At 34.6% G+C, this 22,144-nt stretch overlaps 1 protein-coding gene across 7 annotated transcripts in view; it reads left to right on the plus strand.

Moving 5' to 3' along the window:
* The window catches only part of HLTF (helicase like transcription factor), a 52,077-nt gene extending 32,083 nt beyond the window's left edge, over nt 1-19,994 (plus strand). For 2 of the 7 annotated variants that reach the window (XM_034661848.1, XM_034661849.1), the window contains exons 16-25: nt 367-505; nt 1,157-1,292; nt 2,791-2,970; nt 8,343-8,467; nt 8,919-9,109; nt 11,049-11,174; nt 11,516-11,628; nt 11,970-12,150; nt 15,410-15,490; nt 17,841-19,994. In XM_034661848.1, coding sequence (XP_034517739.1) covers nt 367-505; nt 1,157-1,292; nt 2,791-2,970; nt 8,343-8,467; nt 8,919-9,109; nt 11,049-11,174; nt 11,516-11,628; nt 11,970-12,150; nt 15,410-15,490; nt 17,841-17,993 — 1,425 coding nt within the window. In that variant the 3' untranslated portion in view covers nt 17,994-19,994. Of the gene's footprint in view, nt 1-366; nt 506-1,156; nt 1,293-2,790; nt 2,971-8,342; nt 8,468-8,918; nt 9,110-11,048; nt 11,175-11,515; nt 11,629-11,969; nt 12,151-15,409; nt 15,491-15,936; nt 17,814-17,840 lie in introns of those variants that run through there. The other 5 variants (XM_034661850.1, XM_034661851.1, XM_011234522.3 and 2 more) reach the window with 4 other exon arrangements.
* Nucleotides 19,995-22,144: the final 2,150 nt, after the last annotated feature.

The following is a 22,144-nucleotide window of genomic DNA, read 5'->3' on the forward strand; positions in this document are numbered from 1 at the left end:
AAATTTTTCTGTTAACACAGTTTTAATCTGAGGCAGAATTAGCTCAGTGTATTGAACCAAAGTCTCAGTAGAGAGCTAGACTACCTAGGTTTAAATGGTAGCTCTGCTGTTTCCTAGCTGTGGTACTTTGAGCAACATGCTTCCCAGCCTTGGTGCTTCAGTTTTCTCATCTGTAAAATAGGAGTAAATACTAATACTTCATAAGCTTTTCGGCGTTCAATAACTTAATATATATATAGTCTTAAAGCAGTGTCTACCACATAGTAAGTGTTAATATTAAAGAATAATAACTTGTATTTATCAAATTACATGAGGTAACATTTTTACTTGCCTGTGTTTTTAATTCACATGAAACATTTATTTCAGACTAAAGGTGATAGTCCGTTACATAGCATAAGGTGGCTAAGAGTGATACTGGATGAAGGACATGCCATCCGAAATCCAAATGCTCAACAGACAAAAGCTGTACTTGATTTAGAAGCAGAAAGAAGATGGGTATTAACAGGTAAAAATGTTATATTTTTTTAAAAATTCTCAAATACGTATCATTAAGTTTTAGTGAGGTAACTTTGTAAACTTCAGGTTTGTCTGTAATTAATCATAGAAGTCATTTAATAAAATATTTTGACTTGTTTTTCACAGTTGCCCATGCTGTGGCAACATTTGAATTATAGTCAATTTATGGAATAATCACTAGGCTTTTTTTTAAACTTCGGAGATTCATTAGACACTTTAATTCTCCAGTCAGAATCTCTGTTTCTCTATTTCTCACATTGAAGCCAAGCCTGTTTGCTACTTTTGACACCTCTACTAGAAAATGGGGAAGAGAATGTAAACTCAGATTCACTTTTTCCTTCTTGCTAGTACTGCTAATTTAAAACCAAATAAACACATGTTCTTGGATAAGGAGAAAGTTGAATTTACTGGACCTGCGGTCTTTTTCTTTGTTAGTGTGGCAAGTGAGAGCTGAAAATTAGAGCAAAACTATATTTTGAGATTGGGTTTATGTTTAATGGATTATAGTTATACCTTAATAGTTAGTCTCTGTGCCCAGTGCAGAATGCCCATTTTCAACTATTGTTTCCTCTGATTGGGTTAGGTGGATATTCTAAATGGATATACTTATAGAGTTAAAACACTTTTCTGTTATTTTTAGGTACTCCGATTCAGAATTCTTTAAAGGACTTGTGGTCTCTTCTTTCCTTTTTAAAACTTAAACCATTTCTTGATAGAGAATGGTGGCATAGAACAATACAGCGTCCTGTCACAATGGGAGATGAAGGAGGACTTAGGTAAGTAATTTCATGAAAACTGATTAATATTAGCAACAAATAACTGTAAGCAGCTTGAACCAATTGTCACTTTGATTACTAGTTTAACTTCACTGTTGGCTTTCTTCCAAAAGCATTTATAGCTTAATGCCTTTGGCTCTTAGAATCTGGTGATTGTTGTTTGGGGAGACAAGGATTTCAAACTATCACTAAAACACATAAGCCTTCCCTTTCTTTGATTGTAGTCAAACTGAAAGAAAAGACAGAGTTTTATGGTCTTTGAGTGTTGCTTTTGCCCCTGAAATCACCATTAATTGATTAAACAATGGCAGGAAAAACTGTATGGTCTGAGGATCTAATATGCATTAAATTTTCACAGTTTACCTTATGTAGCTCTATATAGTGGTAATTGAATGGTATGACATACATTGGTATCAACAAGAGTTTAAGGAAGAAAGTTGTTTCTCATGGAGACAGATAATAAAATTCAGTTTGGTGATAGCCATTTCACAGGGTACTTACTAGGCTAATATGTGGCTTAAGGTTTTTGCCTAGAACAGTGGTTTTCAGAGTTTGGGATCCATTAGCAGGTTGTGAAATCATCATAAAGATGGCAGCTAGGATTATAAAAGAAAATGAAATAGAGTAGAAGATTTAAAGAAATATAAATCTTTGCATATAGTAAGTATTGTTTTGTGAAAGGTTTCTGTTATACGTGTATGTGTTTTTATAGATATGTTTGCAGGATGGAATAAAATGTGTTTCTTACTGTGGTTACTGTGACAAGGTTCAAAAGCCACCACCCTAGTTTACAAAACGGCTTGATTTTCAGAACCAATTATGTAAATTCTGATTTAAGAAATGGTATTTATATTTCAGTGTTAGGAAAAACCTTTCCTTAAAAACCTTTCTTTCCTTAAAGAATTGATGTGCCTCCTTTTTTTCTGATATTGAGAAGGGAGTATAAAGGTTGTAGGTTGTAGAAGGAGTTTCTCTTCTGAATTGTCACATCATGTTTTAATTTTTTTGGCATCTTCACTTTGTAAAAATTACTTACTTTTGTACCTTGATTTTCATATTACTGAAAAATCTTTTTGAAGATAAAATCTTTCCTCATATTTATAGTTTTATGATATATAGTATAATGCCTTGCACTTCGTGTAGCTACTTAAGAGTGTGAATGTTGAATATTGGATGATGTATTTGACAGAAGCAAGAAGTAAAAAAGTTAGTGAATAGAACAAAAACGGGGAGAAGTTAAGAAAAATAAAGACAGGATAAAAGAAGATTAAACTGGCAAGTATTGAATTGAGGGCAATGAATGCATTATTGCTATAATTTTCTATTGGTAGAATATGTGTCTGATTATCAGATTGGATAAGACTCAAAGGGATTTTTTTTTAAAAACCTTTACTTAGGTTCTAAAACAGTAATATATTGAAATATGTTTTTTGTTCTTGTTGAATCAACTTATATAGAAATAAAAAGTTATGTGATTACTTGTTTTATTTTGACTTAGGCGTTTACAATCCCTAATTAAAAATATTACCCTAAGAAGAACAAAGACAAGCAAAATTAAAGGAAAACCTGTTTTGGAGTTACCAGAACGTAAAGTATTTATTCAGCACATTACACTTTCAGATGAAGAGAGAAAAATTTATCAGTCTGTGAAAAACGAAGGCAGAGCTACTATTGGAAGGTATGGAAAAAAGAAAGCCATTTTAGAAGATAATTTTTATTTTCTTTCCTATTTAACTGAATAGTATTTCTTAGAAATGTTAGTAAAATCTGAAGTATACTGAAAGATAATTTGCTGCTTTATTTAAATTCCTTTTTACGAATTAGTTGAAGTAAATGAAATAGTATTATAATTTACAGGTAAGTAATTCCTTAAGTTAGGAAAAATTACAAGTTTACCTGAAATGGCAAGTTCTGAGTGGCTAGTCAGAAGACCTTGTTTTCATCTATTCCTGGCTCTCTATCATGGGAGTAGGTAAAAACATTGAGAGAAGTATATATAGCAAGAGATAATAAACCTATTTAAGGAACAAAACTTTGGGGAATGTCCACATTTAAGAAGTAGGAGAATAAAGAGAAATTACTGTAGAAGATTCCGTCAAGGGCAGGATTAGGAAAAAAGTAAAGAAAACTGTTGGAGAATCCAGTGAAAGCATAATCAAGAAAGAAGGAATGGTCAGTAGTGTCACATGATGCAGAGACTTAGAAAAGCTGTTTAATTTGGTGATTCAGAAGTTACCGGTGTAGGGGCACCTGGGTGGCGCAGTCATTAAGTGGCTGCCTTCGGCTCAGGGCGTGATCCCGGCGTTCCGGGATCGAGTCCCACATCGGGCTCCTCTGCTGGGAGCCTGCTTCTTCCTCTCCCACTCCCCCTGCTTGTGTTCCCTCTCTCGCTGGCTGTCTGTCACATAAATAAATTTAAAAAAATAAATAAGTTAAAAAAAAAAAAAGTTACCGGTGTAAACTCTTAGCATAGCTTCACCAGAATACTGAGGTGTGTACCAAACTGTAGGAGTAAGGGAATTTCAAAGGGGTAGCAGCTGTAGGTTGGGGTAGATCATTTTTCATGAAGTTTGCAAAAGGAAGAAGAAAGACTGATACATTGATAGTTGGTTGCTCTGTCAGTTTTTGCATTTATTTGGGTTAACTGCCTTTAGAAGAGAGCATGGAAAAGACTACAGATAGAGAAGAGTATAAAGCAAATTGGTAGAGAAAAATGAAGCCTAGTGGAGGGTAAAGAGTATAGTCAGTGAAATAGGAGACAAGGGTATCTACAGAGAAAGGTGGTGGGAATGTGAGGAAGATAGCGGGACTTACAGCCATTATAAAAAGTTGTGAGGTTCTGGGGCGCCTGGGTGGCTCAGCCATTAAGCGTCTGCCTTCGGCTCAGGTCATGATCCCAGAGTCCTGGGATCGAGCCCTGCATCAGGCTCCCTGTTCTGCTGGGAGCCTGCTTCTTCCTCTCCCACTCCCCCTGTTTGTGTTCCCTCTCTCGCAGGCTCTCTCTCTCTGTCAAATAAATAAATAAAATCTTAAAAAAAAAAAAAAAGTTGTAAGGTTCTTAATGTGGTAGATAGGTTTCATGTAATATTGGATATATGTAGAAGTCAATATGACTTTCCAAACAACACGTGAAATCTGGGAATAGGAACTGTTGAAGGAGATTATAAAGGGATCGGGGATTGGTAGAAGGTGAGAAATTCTAGTCCACGCAAGAACATGTTTGGTGTGAGTGCCCAAGGAACCAAAATGAGTAGGAGACAAGTGAAGGCAGAACAGGGCTGAGAAAATAGGGGAATCTTCAAACTCAAGAACTTCACTGAAATACAAAGGAGGTTTAACAGGAATTAGATTGAATAAGATTGTTCTAACTAAGCAAGTGATTTCAGAGTTCAAAATCTTGCAGTTGTGATTGAAATTTCCTTCATATTCTTTCAATCAAAATTTAATATGTGCCTGTGTAACATATACTGGGATATATAGCATAATAAAATAGACAAAAATCTCCACTCTCAAGAAGTTTATATTTTAATGGAGGGAACAGACAATTTTAAAAAATTAAATAGGATGGAAAAAAATTGGGGGATAGGGAGTGCTGAAACTGAAAGGTATTCACTGAAGACCTTACTGAGAATGTTCTATGTGGGAAAAGATCTAAAAGAATGGAGTTGGGAGACATTTCAGGCAGAGGAAGTAGCAAATGTAAAGCCCCTTAGTTGAAAGCATATTTGGTGAGCTTGAAGAACAATAAAGAGGTTAAGTGTGGCTGGATAATACGTGCAAATGTCATGATGTCAGAGATTGGAGTTGGGAGTACATGATGGCTTCGTAAGGCATTGGGCATATTTCAAGGACTTTGGCTTTTACTTCTTATTAGATTAGAAAACCTTGAAGAAACGGTTTTGACCCAGGAGAGTGACATAATCTTTTTTATATTTTAAAAGGATCACTGGCTGTTGTGTTGTTTGATATTCTAGGAGTAAGGGCATGAGGGAGAACGGTGGCAGTAATCAAAGAGATCATGGTGGTTTTCACTACAGTAGTAGTAGTGATGAAGGGGGTGAAAAATAGCTGGATTCTGTTATAGTTTGAAGGCAAAGCCAACAGAACTTGCTAATTGATATGGTATGGAGAGAGAGAGAGAGGAGTCAAAATAACACCAAGGTTTTTCACATGAGTGTGACTAGAAGGTTGGAATTACCATTTGCAGAAACAGGTCTATGGGAGGAACAGAGTTTTTTCAGGGAAGATCAGAAGTTCAGTTTTGGACCTATTGATTGCATGATGCCTCTGAGATTTCTAAGTGGAGATGTCTTGTAGTCAGATGTAAGATTAGAATTCACGGGAATGTTCTTGATGTAAATTTGAAAGTCACCTGTGTGTAGTTGGTAATTAAAGCATGAGCCTGGATGAGATCACCAAAAGTGAGTGAAGTTAGAGAACAGGTCTAACAAGGAAGAGTGGCTAGTGAGGTTGGAGGAGGCTTCTACTCTAATTATCTAGTACTCAAAAGAGATTTGTTAAACTGAAATGCTGACTATTAGTGTAGTAAGTGACCATGCCAGGGAATAGACTGTTTGTAAAGATTATTCTGTTTGAAAAGGTTGAGAAGAATAACTTTATTGAAACCTTAGAAAATAGGTTATTTTTAAAGTATTCTTTTTAATATGTAGCACATTTAGTAACATTTATTGAGCACTTACTAGGTGTTATGCATTCATTTAAGTGCTTTATATGTATTTTTTAAAGATTTTATTTATTTAGTGGCACCTGGGTGGCTCAGTCGTTAGGTGTCTGCCTTCGGCTCTTGTTGTGATCCTGGGGTCTTGGGATCAAGTCCTGCGTTGGGCTCCTTGCTCTGCGGAGATCCTGCTTTTCCATCTCCATCTCCGTGATGCTCCCCCTGCTTATGCTCGCTCTCTCAAATAAATGAATACAATCTTTTGAAAAAAAATTGGGGGCGCCTGGGTGGCACAGCGGTTAAGCATCTGCCTTTGGCTCAGGGCGTGATCCCGGCGTTATGGGATCAAGCCCCACATCAGGCTCTTCCGCTATGAGCCTGCTTCTTCCTCTCCCACTCCCTCTGCTTGTGTTCCCTCTCTCACTGGCTGTCTGTATCTCTGTCGAATAAATAAATAAAATCTTTAAAAATTAAAAAAAAAATTGTATTTATTTAGTGCAAGTGTGAGTGGGGGGAAGGGCAGAGGGCGAGGGAGATAGGATCTCAAGTACATACCGTGCTGAGCGGAGAGCCCAATATGGGATGGATCTCAGGACCCTGAGATCATGACCTGAGCTTAAGCCAAGAGTCCGGATGCTTAACCACCTGAGCCACCCAGGCGCCCCCTAAGTGCTTTGTATGTATTAATTAATAATCTTATTAAGTCAGTACGATGATTACCCACATTTTCATAGATGAATCTGAGGCACAGAGCAGTTAAGTAACTTGTACTGTGTCACACAGCTATGTATTACTACCACGCCACTGTTAAAGCTGAAGAAGCTGAAGATGCAGGTTAAGAAACCTACCCAAAGTTTCCTAGCTGTAGAGTCTGTGTTCCTAATCATTTTTCTATTTCCTTAATATACTTAAGTATGTGATAGACTTAGTGTATAATTTTTGAATCATCCATTCTTCCTGTACTGTCATTGTTCTGCTATACTTTCCATTGAAAACCCTGATTTTATTTTATTTATTTATTTTTAAATATTTTATTTATTTATTTGACAGAGATAGAGACAGCCAGAGAGAGAGGGAACACAAGCAGGGGGAGTGGGAGAGGAAGAAGCAGGCTCATAGCGGAAGAGCCTGATGTGGGACTCGATCCCATAACGCCGGGATCACGCCCTGAGCCGAAGGCAGACGCTTAACCGCTGTGCCACCCAGGCGCCCCCCTGATTTTATTTTAATGTTTTTCTTTAAAGTCTCACAATTTGACCAATACCTGGCTGTTGATTTTTTTTCTGGAACACATGGTACCATTTAAATCTGTGGATTTCAGGCTTTTTTTGACTCCTTTTCCTGTAAAGTGTTCCTTAAATGTTGTTTTCTCTTCCATTATTTTATTTTTATATGTGTTGGATGTTTTTTGTTTTCCATAGGTATCATATTATTCTAATCCTTTATGTCTGTTTTACTTTTTATCTCTTATGTTTCCCACATTCTTTCCTATGTTTTTCACAGTGGTTTGTCTCTTTTATGCTGGTTTCAGTGTGGCTTTCATTTCTCTGATGGTTCACTTCTCTCTTTCACACTCCTGAGCTGTACCACCTCATTTTTCATCTCTGTGTTGTTTTGCCATGATGATAAATCATGGCAGTAACTTGCTCATAATTTTTATTTGCTCCATTGCAACATTTTTTTGGTGAGTTTTCTTTCACTGCCCTTTGTTCCTCCCTTGCTCTTTGCTGATTATTACTTATATTTGAATGTTCTTTCTGGCCTAGCTATTTGCAAGAGATTAATATGAATGGGGGGATGGGGCATAGCTCTGTCCCAGGTCAGTAGCAAGTATCCCTATTTAATTATTTTCAGGGTTATATCTCAGTTGTTTTAGGTTTTATTTGTGCTTACACAACAAAGATCAGAAGCTGTAGGGTTCCTTATAATGTGGAATCTTGTGCCCATAATCTTTTCTGGAAACACAGTAGGTATGTCGTGTTTCCTTACTTAGCTTGCCTTCTCTTCTTAGTGTAAAACTTGTCCATGCAAGTTCAGACCACAGCCATGTACCCTATTTTTTGTTTTTGCACATGAAAGATGTTGATTTTCCCCTCAGGACTTGCCATCTGTTTTGAAGCATTGTGCTCTGGCAGGTCTGTTTGAGATCTGTAGTCCTCTCAGCGTCTTCCTATCCGACTTCTATTGCAATTGGCAGCCATTTCTCATATATTTTGCTTTATGGTTATAAATCTCTTGTGGTTTCATTAAAGGTAGTTTTGAAGTGATTTCCAGAGAAGAAAAGAACAATGCCATTTTTATCCCACTGTTTCAGAATAGGGAATAATATTGTTTAGAGGCCTTCATAATGTTGAACATTTTTTTACCTCTAGGTATTTTAATGAAGGGACTGTCCTTGCACATTATGCGGATGTCCTGGGTCTTTTGCTTAGATTGCGGCAGATTTGCTGTCATACTCACCTTCTTACAAACGCGGTGTCTTCCAGTGGTCCCTCAGGTAAGTAGATGTGATTTGTTTACACAATTATATTTGTTAGGGATATTTAAATCAGAATCAGAAATTTTTCATATGGCCTGTAGTGTCTTATTTGTCAAATGGACATTGTTTTTAGAATAGGACACAAGTAGAATATACTCACAAATTCTTACCAGTGAAATGGAATAATAATGATGTCTTCCAGGATTTCCAGTGATACTCTTAGCTAGTTGTTTCACATTGGATCTGCCTTTTGTTCTGTGGTAGTATGTGCAGATTGTAATATTGCTTTTGTGTAAGGTGTATTATATGGGGTAGCTACTATTTTAGCTTCTGAATTTTTAAATTTAAATCATGCTTTTCGTAATAGAAAAAGCCTAAATAAAGAATACCCAAGCAAAACTTTTCCCTATATAAGAAGATTAACTTGTCTAGTCATATTACAAATCTTGCTGTGAAATTAATTTTTCAGCCTTTTCTTTAGGAAATGATACACCTGAAGAACTACGAAAGAAGTTAATAAGGAAGATGAAGTTAATTCTGAGCTCAGGTTCTGATGAAGAATGTGCAATTTGCTTGGATTCTTTAACAGTTCCTGTCATAACACATTGTGCACATGTCTTTTGTAAACCCTGTATTTGCCAAGTCATTCAAAATGAGCAGGTTAGTTTTATGCTAGGTATGGATTCAGTGTTTGATGGAGTGGTATACTGGTCCGTCTTGAGTGTAATGAAATCTCAGTTAGACTATAAAGAGTTTTGCACTTGGATTTACTAGTGCACGTTTTATGGTTAATTATGTATGTCAGTGTTTCATAGTGATAAATTTCTTATAAGTAAGCCTTTATAAAAAGACAGCACACTTTTAGAGGCATGATCAGAATATCCTAGTTCTATTGTTAAGATCATTGCTGTCCAATAACAGATCAATAATGTGAGACACAAAGGTAATTTTAAATTTTCTAGTAGAAATAGATGAAGTTAATGACATTTTTATTTATCCAATATATCTAACATATAAAAATTATTGAGATAATTTACATGATTTTTTAACTTAAGTGTTCAAAGTTTGGTGGTATTGTACATATACAGCGTATCTCAGTTTGGCTTCAACACATTTCAAGGGCTTAATTGTCATGTGTGTTTATTGGCTATTGGATAAGGTAGGTCTGGTTCTTACGTTCGGTAGAATTTTTTGAAGTGGAATAATCCTTTGAGCAGTTCTTCTGAGGTAGAGGTTTGTTTGTTTTTTTTTTTTTTAACATTTTCATTGGTATATATGTAGGAAAAAAATGCATAGGTCATGATTGTACAGTTGAGTGAATTACGAAGTAAACACATCCATGTGCCCTGGTCTCCTTGTGTCCGCTTCCAATCTTTTACCCTCTCCCTCCTTCCTAAAGGTAACCCCACTATACTGACTTTTTTTTTTTTTTAAGATTTTATTTATTTATTCGACAGAGATAGAGACAGCCAGCGAGAGAGGGAACACAAGCAGGGGGAGTGGGAGAGGAAGAAGCAGGCTCATAGCGGAGGAGCCTGATGTGGGGCTCCATCCCACAACGCCGGGATCACGCCCTGAGCCAAAGGCAGACGCTTAACCGCTGTGCCACCCAGGCGCCCCCCACTATACTGACTTTTTAACATTATTTCAGTTTCAGAAATTTTTTTTTGTAATGGTATTTGGTATATAGTTATTTAGGAGATATTTTATTAGCATGTCTTGGTACAAATGGACACAACAAATATTGCTTTGAATGAGCCTGATAGGATTTAACAGGTCTAGACTAGCTTTATAAGCCATTAAGAAAGAAATTTTCTTTTCTTCTAATGAACAGTTCCAACTAGTGTGCTGTATTGTAGTTAGGTTCAGGATAATGTTATTCATGGTTTCTTTAAGTTGTCTGTAAATAGTTCACCTTGAACAATGCAGGGGTGAGGGGTGTTGACCCCCTGTGCAGTTGAAAATGTGAATATCACTTCTGACTCTTATAAAACTTAATTTACTAATCTGTCAACCAGAAGCCTTACCGATAACTTAAACAAATATTTTGTGTTATATATGGTATTCTTTTTAAAGTTTTTATTTAAGTTATCTCTGCACCCAGTGTGGGGCTTATATTCATGACCCCGAGATCAAGAATTGCATGCTCCTTCAACTAAGCCCACCTGGGGTGTCTGTATGTGGTATTGTTACAGTAAAGTAAGCTAGAGAAAATAGTAAAATAATAAGAGAATATCCATTTATGGTACTATATTGTATTTATTGGGAAGAAATCTTTATATACGTGGACTCTGTAGTTCAGACCCATGTTCAAGGGCAAATTGTATTATAATACTTGTTTCAAGCTCCTGCTAGTAGTCAAGATCACATACCATACTTTTGCTCCCTTTCGTACCCAGCCCTACTTAACACATAACAACATTACATCTCTCTGGAGTTCAGCATGTACAGATTTATCTCAAATGGATGAATCTAATAAAAAGTCTAATAAAATGCTAGCTATTAAGGATACAGAATTTACCATACGTTTTAAAGATTTTAGGTAAATTTATATTTTTTCCTGATAAACTTCACTCATATCTTATTCTTTCTTGTATAGCCACATGCTAAATGTCCTTTATGCAGAAATGATATACATGGAGACAATTTATTAGAATGTCCTCCAGAAGAATTGGCGTGTGACACTGAGAAAAAGTCTAATATGGAATGGACATCCAGTTCAAAGGTAAAATACACATGGGCAAATATTTGAGTATTTGTTTTATGTTTATATAAGGGTACCATGTCTTAAAATAATTCTATCTAAATCTATCTATTTAATACTATCATTTGAATTCTGTTGGTGTTAACATTTTTATTTCTAGTGAATTTGAGAAGAAGGGAGCTTCAGTTTATGAGTGCATTCTTTCAGTCCTAATTTTAAAAAACATTAGTTGTCTTTTACTTTTGCATTTTAGGGAAATAATGGGGCAGGAACATTCTTTTCCTAATAAAAAAAAGTTCCATGTATTTTGCCCATTCAAAATGGAATCTAATGGATGTCCTGATTTTTTTTTTCCTTTTCAGATTAATGCTCTAATGCATGCACTGATTGACTTAAGAAAGAAGAACCCCAACATAAAAAGTTTAGTTGTTTCTCAGTTTACAACATTCCTGTCTTTAATAGAAACACCACTCAGGTAAACTCAGTATTGATTCTCACTTTGAGTAAAAGGATTTTATGTGTTTTGATTTGGATAGCAAAAAATAATTATGTTTTACCAGTTACATTCATTTCATCTATCTAAAATGACAGAGTCACAAAGAATATTTCCTGGGAGCATAGGATTTTAAAGATTTAGTCTGCAATTTATCAGAAAAAAATTCGACTGCAGAGCATGACATGTTAGTAGATGGTTAGTAAGTATTTGTCAAAATAAATGAGTAGAAGAATTGGTTGAATGAAGAGATTTGTAATTACTTAACCTGTTTTTAAATTGTATGGACAAGTGTTACTTGTCTTTTTTTGTCCCTCCATTAGAGCCTCTGGATTTGTGTTTACTCGTTTGGATGGTTCTATGGCACAGAAGAAGAGAGTTGAATCAATTCAGTGTTTTCAAAACACTGAAGCAGGATCTCCAACTATAATGCTTCTATCCCTAAAAGCAGGGGGAGTTGGTTTGAATCTTTCTGCAGCTTCTCGAGTGTTCTTAATGGATCCAGTAAGTAGTTCTGTAAACATTTTGGTATGTTATTAAACTTTTTTAAAAAATAAACTATTTGGTAAATACCTTCATAGTTATAACTGATTGTGAAAATTCTTAGGCAGACTTTAGAAATAGATAATAACTTAGTAAATGTGTATTGAGGGCTTTCTTTTAAGTGCTTTACATATATCAGCTGAAATTCTCACAGCATCCCTAGGATATCCCTATGATGGATCCTTATGAGGTTTTATTATTGTCCTTATTTTACAGGTAGGAAACTGAAGCACAGAGATGTAAAATAACTTGCCCAACATCATGCAATAATATGCAAACCAGGATTCCATGTTTTTAATTTCTGTGCTGTGGTTTTCTACTTCTATATATAGAATTAGTTTCTATTAACTTGTAATGCTTTAGTGTAGTGGCTTCATTTATTTGGCCAACAAATAATGCGATTCTGTGTTGTGTCAGGGAGTCTTACAGGCACCAGGAATCTGGCTATAAACAAGGTAGAGAAAGTAGCTACCATCGTGATATTAATGGTCTCAAGTGTTAATGTGCAAAGAATTAGGTAAAATGTAATTTCTCATCTCTGTCTTCAGAGCTAAGGAGTTACTGGATGAGACCCAGGAAACTGCATTTTTATATAGATCATAGGTGATTCAGGTGCGGTGGTCCAGCATCACAGTTTTAGGAACTAATACCGTTAATGGAATATTTTGGATAAATTTTAGCATCTAATACAGTACAGTCACTTGTAGTTGTACAATATAGACCTAGCTGTAGAGTGGGAGCTAAAATTCACTCTGAACTTTACTCACCAAATTGTGACCTAAGAGAAGCATGCATAGAGGAGCAGCACCTTTTTCTAATTACACAAGGAGCTGTAGGCCCTCTGGACTAATTCAGTTTCTAATTTGCACTAGGTTACTGTCAGGGCTAGAGGCAACCCTATCTATTTCTATGATTTACAGATTTAAGATTTGTAGTTTTAGCTTGTTACCTGAAATTCAGAAAATTTCATAACAAAGTTCACTGAGATACAAATTTGAGTTATTCTGGTTAGGCTATCTAGTTCATGCATACACCTGCTACCAAGGCTTTTTCCTCACCTGAGGGTAACCTCCCCAGAAAATACAACCAGAACCGTATTTTGACATTCCCAGATTCTCATTAATGTTATGGATGGCAGTGGTCTGTTGTATTTTCTTGCCTAGTTATGTGGATGAAGTTTTAAATCTTTGCTAGTGTTTTAATATTTTATGGTTATTATAAAAAAATAGTCATTGTAACCGCATATTAAGTCATATTAACTAACCTGATGATAATCTTAGAAGATGATTTTTGGACAAATTCCCAAATTATTTGCTTCTTTTGTTCATCTTAGTATCTGATAAGGAAAATGTTGATACCAAATATAGTATAAAGCTGATGACAGACTATACTCTTTAGTAGTTTAAAAAAACTTCTAGAATGTTTTAGCAGTTCATAGTAAATTGTTTTTCATTGAATATTTCACATGTTTCTAGCTTTAAAATGAAGGCCAGGTCCCAGGAAAATAAGATTGAATAAAAAACTTTACTAATGAAAGTATTTTACCTTTTCATGGAATGTTGCATTAGAGTTACGGTGTATTTTAAATGTTTGATTTTTGGCTTTTGATAAAGCTAATTACCTTCCTTCATCAGTACTGGTGAAAATGGCAGCTATCAGTTTTATATTATCATGAGATAAATTAGATACCTGATAGGGGCACCTAGGTGGCTCAGTTGGTTAAGCATCCTACTCTTGATCTCAGCTCAGGTCTTGATCTCAGGGTTGTGAGTTCAAGCCCCATTTTGGGTTCCACACTGGGCATGGAGCCTACTTAAAAAAAAAAAAAAAAATTGACTCATGGTAGTCATACTAGATGTATATTGCCAGCTCACTAGAAGGTTCCTAGATAAAACAGAGACAACAGAAAGGAACATTTATTTACCTGGGCTCTTGGTTTAATGGTTTCAAAATGTAGCCATTTGTGAAATACAGAATATACACAAAATATGATTATCAGTTTTAGAAAATGATAAGCTAAGTATATTCTTAAAATCTGACTTCTATAGGAAAAATCACCCAGTACTCAAATTACAACCATAGTAAAATCTCTTTTTCACGGGAACTTTATTTATTTATTTATTTATTTTATTTATTTATTTATTTATTTATTTATTTATTTATTTATATTTTGAAAAAGAGTGTGAGCCAGAGGTGGGGGGACTCAGTGCTCAGCACAGAGCAGGATGTGGGGCCCAATCCCATGACCCCAAGATCATGACCCAAGTGAATATCAAGAAGTCCGATGCTTAACCAGCTGTGCCACCCAGGTACCGCATCAAGGGAACTTCAGAAGAAAATAATAGCCTGAGTATGAATCATACTATAAACTTGTCATCTACATATGCATTTGCAATTTTGTTGCATTTTCAGGTCGTACTTTTATATATAGTTTCCTTTTCTCTAAACACCCTTTAAGAATCATCCCACAGTTTAATGATCTCTACCCTGATAGTTCATGATAGTATTTCCAAACCACTTGACTCCTGTCTTTCTAGACTGAAGAACTCTCTATTGTTTTGCTTATTCTTTTCTGTGCTTCATTGTTTTATTCTTCACTTTAAGACAGTCCCCACGATAATGCCTGTATTTAATGAGTTAATGTTATTTTAGTTCAACTTTGAAGTTAAACAGATTCAAATATAGATAGAGAAAATTGCATCAACAAAGGCTTTAAGTTTTAGGACTTCTGATTACTCCTGAAATCTTTTTTTGTACTTTTATTTAACAAATGGAAGAAAGTGAAAGAAAAAGAATCAAAAGAGCAGCAAAAGGGGAGAAAACTTTTTCATAAACGAACCCAATGACATATTTTTTCTGATATAAATTAGGTCATTTAAGAGGATGTGTAACACTTTCCTTTGTTAAGCAGACAGAGGTCAATTTTAAAATGGAAAAAGATACTGTTTGATTACTTAACAATCGCTTAGCTGTGTGCTTTCTATGTATCAGGTACTGTATTAGATACTAGAAGCAGTACAGTGAAATGATGGGGGAGAATACCTGCCTGTCATAGTTCAGAGTGGGGTGAATTATTTTCCCCAGAGCATTTATGTCAGTATCTGAATTACGTCAGAAGAATTTGAGTCAGTAAAAGGTAAATCAGTAATACTGAAATGACAGGATTTGTGCAGAACACTCACAGATCAGGGTGGTAACAACGCATTCATATTCTTATTAGGCCTGGAATCCAGCTGCTGAAGATCAGTGCTTTGACAGATGCCATAGACTTGGCCAGAAGCAAGAAGTTATCATCACAAAAGTGAGTTTTGAAGCCATCTATTTTAAAATTAGGTTGATGAGGTTTTTAAGATTATACAAATAATGCATGAATATATTATGAAAGATTGCAGTAGAATTGTGTAGAACAAAATATGAAGGTCAGCTTTAATCTCCTCTAGAGGAAACCACCATCAGTAGTTTTACATGTTATTTGAAGTCTCTCTTGATGTTTACATAGATTCATTTGTATGTACATATCTCTTCTTTAAAAAATTTCTTTTAAGGTAAATGGGGTCATACTTTATTATTCTGCAACATACTTTGCCCTCTTAACAGTATATTTTGGGGACTATACCCATATAAGTACATATAAAACCTTTTCTTTTGTTTTTATATAGTGGCAAAATACATATTTATCATTTTATCTATTTTTAAGTGTACACTTAAGTGGCATTACATACTTTCACACTGTTGTGCAATTTTCAGCATCATCCGTCTCCAGAACTTTTTCATCTCAAATTGAAACTCAGCCCTCAGCAACCACCCTTCTACTTTCTCTCTGTGAATTTGATGACTCTCCAAACCCATTCTTTTTAACATCCATATATAGATAAACCATTATTTAGCCAGTCTAATATTTTGCTAATAAAAACAGTGCCATAATGAGCATTATATTACATACAAGTACTTCTTTAGGATTAAGAATACTAGAATTCTGGAGGTGCCTGGGTAGCTCAGTTGGTTAAGTGTCTGCCTTTAGCTCTGGTCATGATCTCAGGGTACCGGCATAGAGCCCCATGTTGGGCTTCCTGCTCAGTGGGGAGTGTGCTTCCCTTTCTCTGCCCACCCACTGCCCTCTGTGGGCTCTCTTTCTCTCAAGTAAAATCTTTAAAAAAAAAAAAGAAAGAAAACTAGAATTCTGGATTTAGGATTCTTTTAACTGTTTCAAGTTGTTTTCAAAATAGGCTTAATGATGTATGAGAATGATGTAAATTTTTATGTGATGGTCAGAAAAATGCTCTTTTAATTTACGTATACCTAAGACCTTGAGCATACTTATTTTTCGCTTAGCTGTTGTGAGTTAATATTTTTTTCTGTGAATTGGTTGTTTTTGTCCAGTTTTAAGTACAAATATAGTTTTATAATATAAAAGATTCCTTTATACATTCTGATTTTAAATTGTTATGTATATTGGAAATGGCTTATTTCAAACTCTTATCTTTGAACCGTAGGTGCTTTTTTTCATGAAAAGGCTTCAGAAAATTTATATCATTTTTTTCTGATTTGAAATGTCACTTTATCATAAAGTAATTTATATATATTAATATGAGTCTCTTTCTAGACTTTGTTCCTGTGTTTGTTTCATTGATTTCTTTTCCTATTCCCAGGACAGTATTACTCTTATAATTACTATGGTTTTTTAAAGTATGCTTTGATATCTAGTAGGGCAGTGTTGTCATTACCCTCTTTTTGGAAATTCGCTAATACAATTATTTACTCTTGAACTTTTGGATTTAGGTTACCAGATCCCATTTAAGAAATCTTGTTTGGGATTTATTGAAGTTATGAATAATTTGAGAATGGTCTTCTTTATAAATATATAAACACACCTTATAAATAAAGAGTGTTCCCATATAAGAATTTAGTATGTTTCTTCATTTATTTAGGTCTTTTATGTATTTCAGTAATGTTACATAGTTATGACAGTAACTGGACCTCTACACAATGTTGACTATTAGTAGTGATAGTAATCATTCTTGAACTCTTCCTTTTATTGTTTTACATTGTGAGTACATTGTTGGTGAGTTTCTAGTGGATACATGTAAGACTGAGGGACATTTATAGGTTGATTTTTTTTTTTAATCAAGGTTTTTTATCAGAAATGCTTCTTAAGCATCTGTTGAGAAGATGTCTTTTTTTTTAACTTATCCATGTTATAAGTTAAACCAGACAAAGGCACATTCTTGCATTTCTGGGAAAATCTCATTTGGCTACTTAAATATAATGCTAAATTTATTTTGCAAGTATTCCACTTACCGAGTTGCCTATAAAGTTTGCTGGTTTTGGTGCTGTTCTTAGATGTAACTTATGGCCTTACAGCCATATTGTTTATACAAGAAAACCATATATTGGTTTTGAATGATGAGGGAAAGCAATACTCAGCTCTGGTATTCTCTCGTATTCTAAATATGCTCACTTCATATTGAGAAAAAAAGGACAGCTAACCAGTTTCTAATAGCTTTCAAAATCAATCAATAATCTATGTAATACTGTAAGAAAGCAGATTTCTTTATAGTGGACCAACATTTCAACATGTCTTAAATTTTCTTTTTTTTCATTGAAGATTTTAAATATTGTGACCTAAAAAAGTACTTTTTTTTCCCCCCAAGTTCATTGTGAAGGATTCTGTTGAAGAAAATATGCTGAAAATACAAAACACAAAGAGAGAACTTGCTGCTGGAGCCTTTGGAACTAAAAAAACAAATGCTAATGAAATGAAACAAGCTAAAATTAATGAAATCAGAACTTTAATTGATTTATAATTTGTGGGATTTTGGTAAGGTCAGTTTGATTAGATATATATGGAAATTTTGGAAATCAGAAAATAGAGTTTTAGAAATGAGATCTAGAGTATGTCTTCTTAAAAGGAGCATATCATTTTATATTAGCAAAGTATTACTGAAACAATCTCTTCTATATATGAACCTATTTTTAATGATATTTCAAATAGCAATAAGTTCTGTTATATACTGTGGCCTAAAATAATTTTTTGAGAAAGTTACTTTGTTATTCAGCTTTTCATAGTGTCTTTGCTGAGTATTTTCATATATCTTTCAAATACTCAGCTTTTTCATATTTCAAGTAAGGTCAAACCTTTTATACTTTTGACCAAATAAAGAGTTATTTTCTGTGTTGGACACATTTGGTTAATCACTAGAGCCTCCCATTTGTGATGTGATGGATTCACAGTCCTTGTAAACAATTAATACATAGACTATATACAAGAGATTTTATTACTTTGAAAAACCGTATTTGCATTCCAGAATCAAACCTTAAATGAGACACTGAAGTCCAGGTTACCAAGTTAACTTATAATTTTTTTTTTTTTTAAGTTTGAGATCTAATTCACATAGGGACTGTGTTAGAATACTATTTTTCTCCATTTTAGTCAAGTAGTACTATTAAATGTAATTCGATGTGTTAGTGTGTAAATACAGTTTGTGGTGGTGAGAAGGAACCAGTTCTACGCAGTTTAATTTGAATATTTAAATTATGGAATTGCTGAATAGATATTTCTATATATAGAGATAATTTTTATTTATGTAGCTTTTTTTTTAAAATAACTTTATAAATTTTTATAATTCAGAAGACTACTATATGTGAGAGGCGTGATATCTGGATGGAAGTTGGGCTGGATGACCTCCAAAATCGTTTCAACTCTTAAAGACATCTTAATCCTGAATGGAAAAATTTCTTTGTTACTGTGTTTAGAATCAGACATTGATCTTGGAACTTCAGTAATTCACCCTACATTTATCTATAAAATTAGTCCTCTTTTTCTTTTTTGTTAATAATCAGACTCACAGTGGTTGCCATGGCATTCTAGATGACTCTGAGTCACATTTAAACAAGCTCTACATTTGGCCAGCACGTTAGTTAGTGGTGTTTTTCCCTAAGGGGAACTTTGTAATCCAAAGAAAGATTACTGTAACAGGAGAAGCTTCCTGTTTGACCATGCAGACTTAAGAACGCTTTTCATTTTACTTACAGTGTTAAGAAATGACTTAAAGATGAGCTTGGAGGCAGTGTTGTGTTCTGGGGCATACACCTAGATGTGTGCTAGATCTATGAATAGCTAAATTCTCCCCTCCCTGTGCGGTCTTTTGCTCCAAGGGAACAGTGGATTAGACAGCAAGAATCTTCCCAGCCCCTTTTCTCTTTGGCAGCAGGTAAGGCGGAGGGCTGGTTAAAAGGATCAGTAGACCTTTCTGTACGGATAAGCATGGAATAACAACTTGGGGTTGGTCAACTAACATTAGAAGCAATAGGGAATTTCTTTACCCTGTAGAACTAGCATTACACAATCAGGTTGATGAAAATCTCATGAAATATAGTATGTGGATTTCTATATACCAATATTCCCGTGAGATTAAATACAAAAAGAATTTTCAACAAAAATATGTACTTTTCTTGCTTACAAAGGCAAAGCCTTGCAAACTCACTGTAAAAGACTGCTTGCTTCTTTACCCATTTATAGAGTTGTGTTTTTAAACATTCATAATGATAAATTTGGCAAGGCATTTTAAAAAATACCGTGTTTGTAGTCCTATTACATGGTGTTAAACAAATTTAATTCATCCTAAGAAAATCTATAAACCACCAGAATGAAAAGGTCGTATTATCCTCCTGTTAATTCTGTTTCATCATTATGTAGAATAGCAGCTTTAGTATCTTGAAGACATTGTATTCCCACTTGTGGTTCAAACAGTTTTGTGGTTCAAACTGGATTTTGTTTTAAAATCAATAAAAGTTTTAAAAATCAGCTTCTTCTGTGCCATAATTTTTGTGACTTTTTCTTTGAAGAAAATTTTTTTATAAATCTCCCACTTGTGAAGATACCCATTTTACACAATTATTTTTTACTGACAGTACATAAAAAGTACTGTGAGTAACAAGTTTTACCATCTTTTTTATTTTGCTCAATTTGAATTTGTTTAGAAATCAGAGTGTATATATTTTTAAAGTTAAGTGCCTTGATCTTCTAAAACGTTGGTTCCAATTATTTTCCTCATCTGCCAGGAAAAAGAGGAGATGTGATAATACTATTAATAGCACTCTGTATCATAGATTTTGCCCTAATCTAGGATTGAAATACTAAATCATGAAAATATCTTGTGTTTATTACTAATAAGTACCAATGAAATTATCTTCAGGCAGCATATGTTTTCTGTTGGGGAAGTCAAAGGCATTGATGTATTTTTTCATTATTGATAGTACTTGCCAAAATTCCATTCATTAGGATTTGGAAGATTCATTAAACACATGCAGACAAATATCATGTTTGGCTAAATATCTCAGATGTTTAACCTTAAGTTTTTAGCATATTAAATTTAAAATACTTGCAAAAGGTGTAATAAAAATTTCCCTCATTCATTAGTAAATATGTAGTAACCAGGTTCTACATTCTGGAATTTGGTACCTTATTTGTATGGTACTTCTGAATAAAAGGAGCCAGAAAACTGGCAGCTGTGAATAATGACTGGGATGCTTCCCTGCAGTATTGCTTATTTCAAAGGGGAAACTGTTGATTAGAAACCTTGTGAGCAGATGTTTTCTTTCCCCATTAATATTAAGTCTGTGCTGCACTTAACTAAAGAAGAGACATGAACACTTTCAGGAAGGTTTTCAGTAACTTAGTGGTCTTTTCAGCATTCTGGTTAATTAAGAATAAAAGCAGATAAAACTAACCGGGATACAGCTTCCTGAATGCCTAACTTACCTTTTTTATTAGGGGAGGGAAGGGATATTCCCTAATAGTACAATAGGTTTTTAAAGAAAATTTGCCCCGGTATCAGTATGTTGGTAAAGAACAGATAAATTAAATATTTCATGAGAAATGTTCTACTGAAAGAGACATAATAGGCTTCTTGCAGGTGTAAGGAAGGAGAGTTAAGATAAACATTCATTTTAGGCATGAATTACAGACCTTGATCAAGCATGGAGTTAATCTCCAAAGGCATGGATCTGACCTTTGTGTAGGCAAATTTGTCTTAACAGCAAAAGGCTATTCTATCCACCACTGTTCACAAGATTAAAAAAAATGATATATTGAACTTCTACAAATTGCCATTTTACACATATTACTAGCTGACCCTTGGTATTTTAGACTCCCTGGAAAAGATTTTGAGGTATAGTTGCAAAAGTTATTACTTCACCTTAATTAAGGCATATCCTTGAAAAGATCAAGGAAAGAAATCTGTTAGCCTAGTTCAGTGATTTCTCAGCCTCTTAACCTGGATGCTTTTTTGTACATTAAATGCTATTTTCTATGGTATACTTGTCATCCTTTTTGATTCCAAAAGTTAATAGCCTTCAATGAATATTAAATTATGTAACCTTTTTCACTTTAGAGCTTTATTGCTTATACAATGTAAAAAAAAAGGGGGGGGAAACAAAAAGTATTAAGACAAAAAACACCAAGTCGATATGTTTGATTCCCCCCACACACACAAATTTGATGCTTTGATAACCTTTTCTCAATTGTAAAAAGAAAAGGCTATGAATTTTGTGATCTCTTCTGATAACAGAATTCAGAATACACTAAATTATTCAGATTACATACTGCCTGGCAGTATTAGTTGTCTGAAGACTGGATTTCTGTTCATCTCAACCAGGGACCCAGGAGCCAAAAAAGCTTTGATCACCTGAAATAGTAGCCTTCAGTAAATCCCTATACATTCGACCCTTGAACTACATGGGGGTTAGGGGTGCTTACCCCCCTGTGCTCTTGAAAATCCATATACAACTTTTGACTCCTCCAAAACTTACCTACTAATAGCCTGCTGCTAACCAGAAGCCTTACTGATAAAACTCAACACATACTTTATATATAAAATATACTGTATTTTTTTAGGGGCGCCTGGGTGGCACAGCAGTTAAGCGTCTGCCTTCGGCTCAGGGCGTGATCCCGGTG

The sequence above is a fragment of the Ailuropoda melanoleuca genome, chromosome 6 (genome assembly GCF_002007445.2).
Source record: "Ailuropoda melanoleuca isolate Jingjing chromosome 6, ASM200744v2, whole genome shotgun sequence".
NCBI classification, from domain to species: Eukaryota; Metazoa; Chordata; class Mammalia; order Carnivora; family Ursidae; genus Ailuropoda; species Ailuropoda melanoleuca.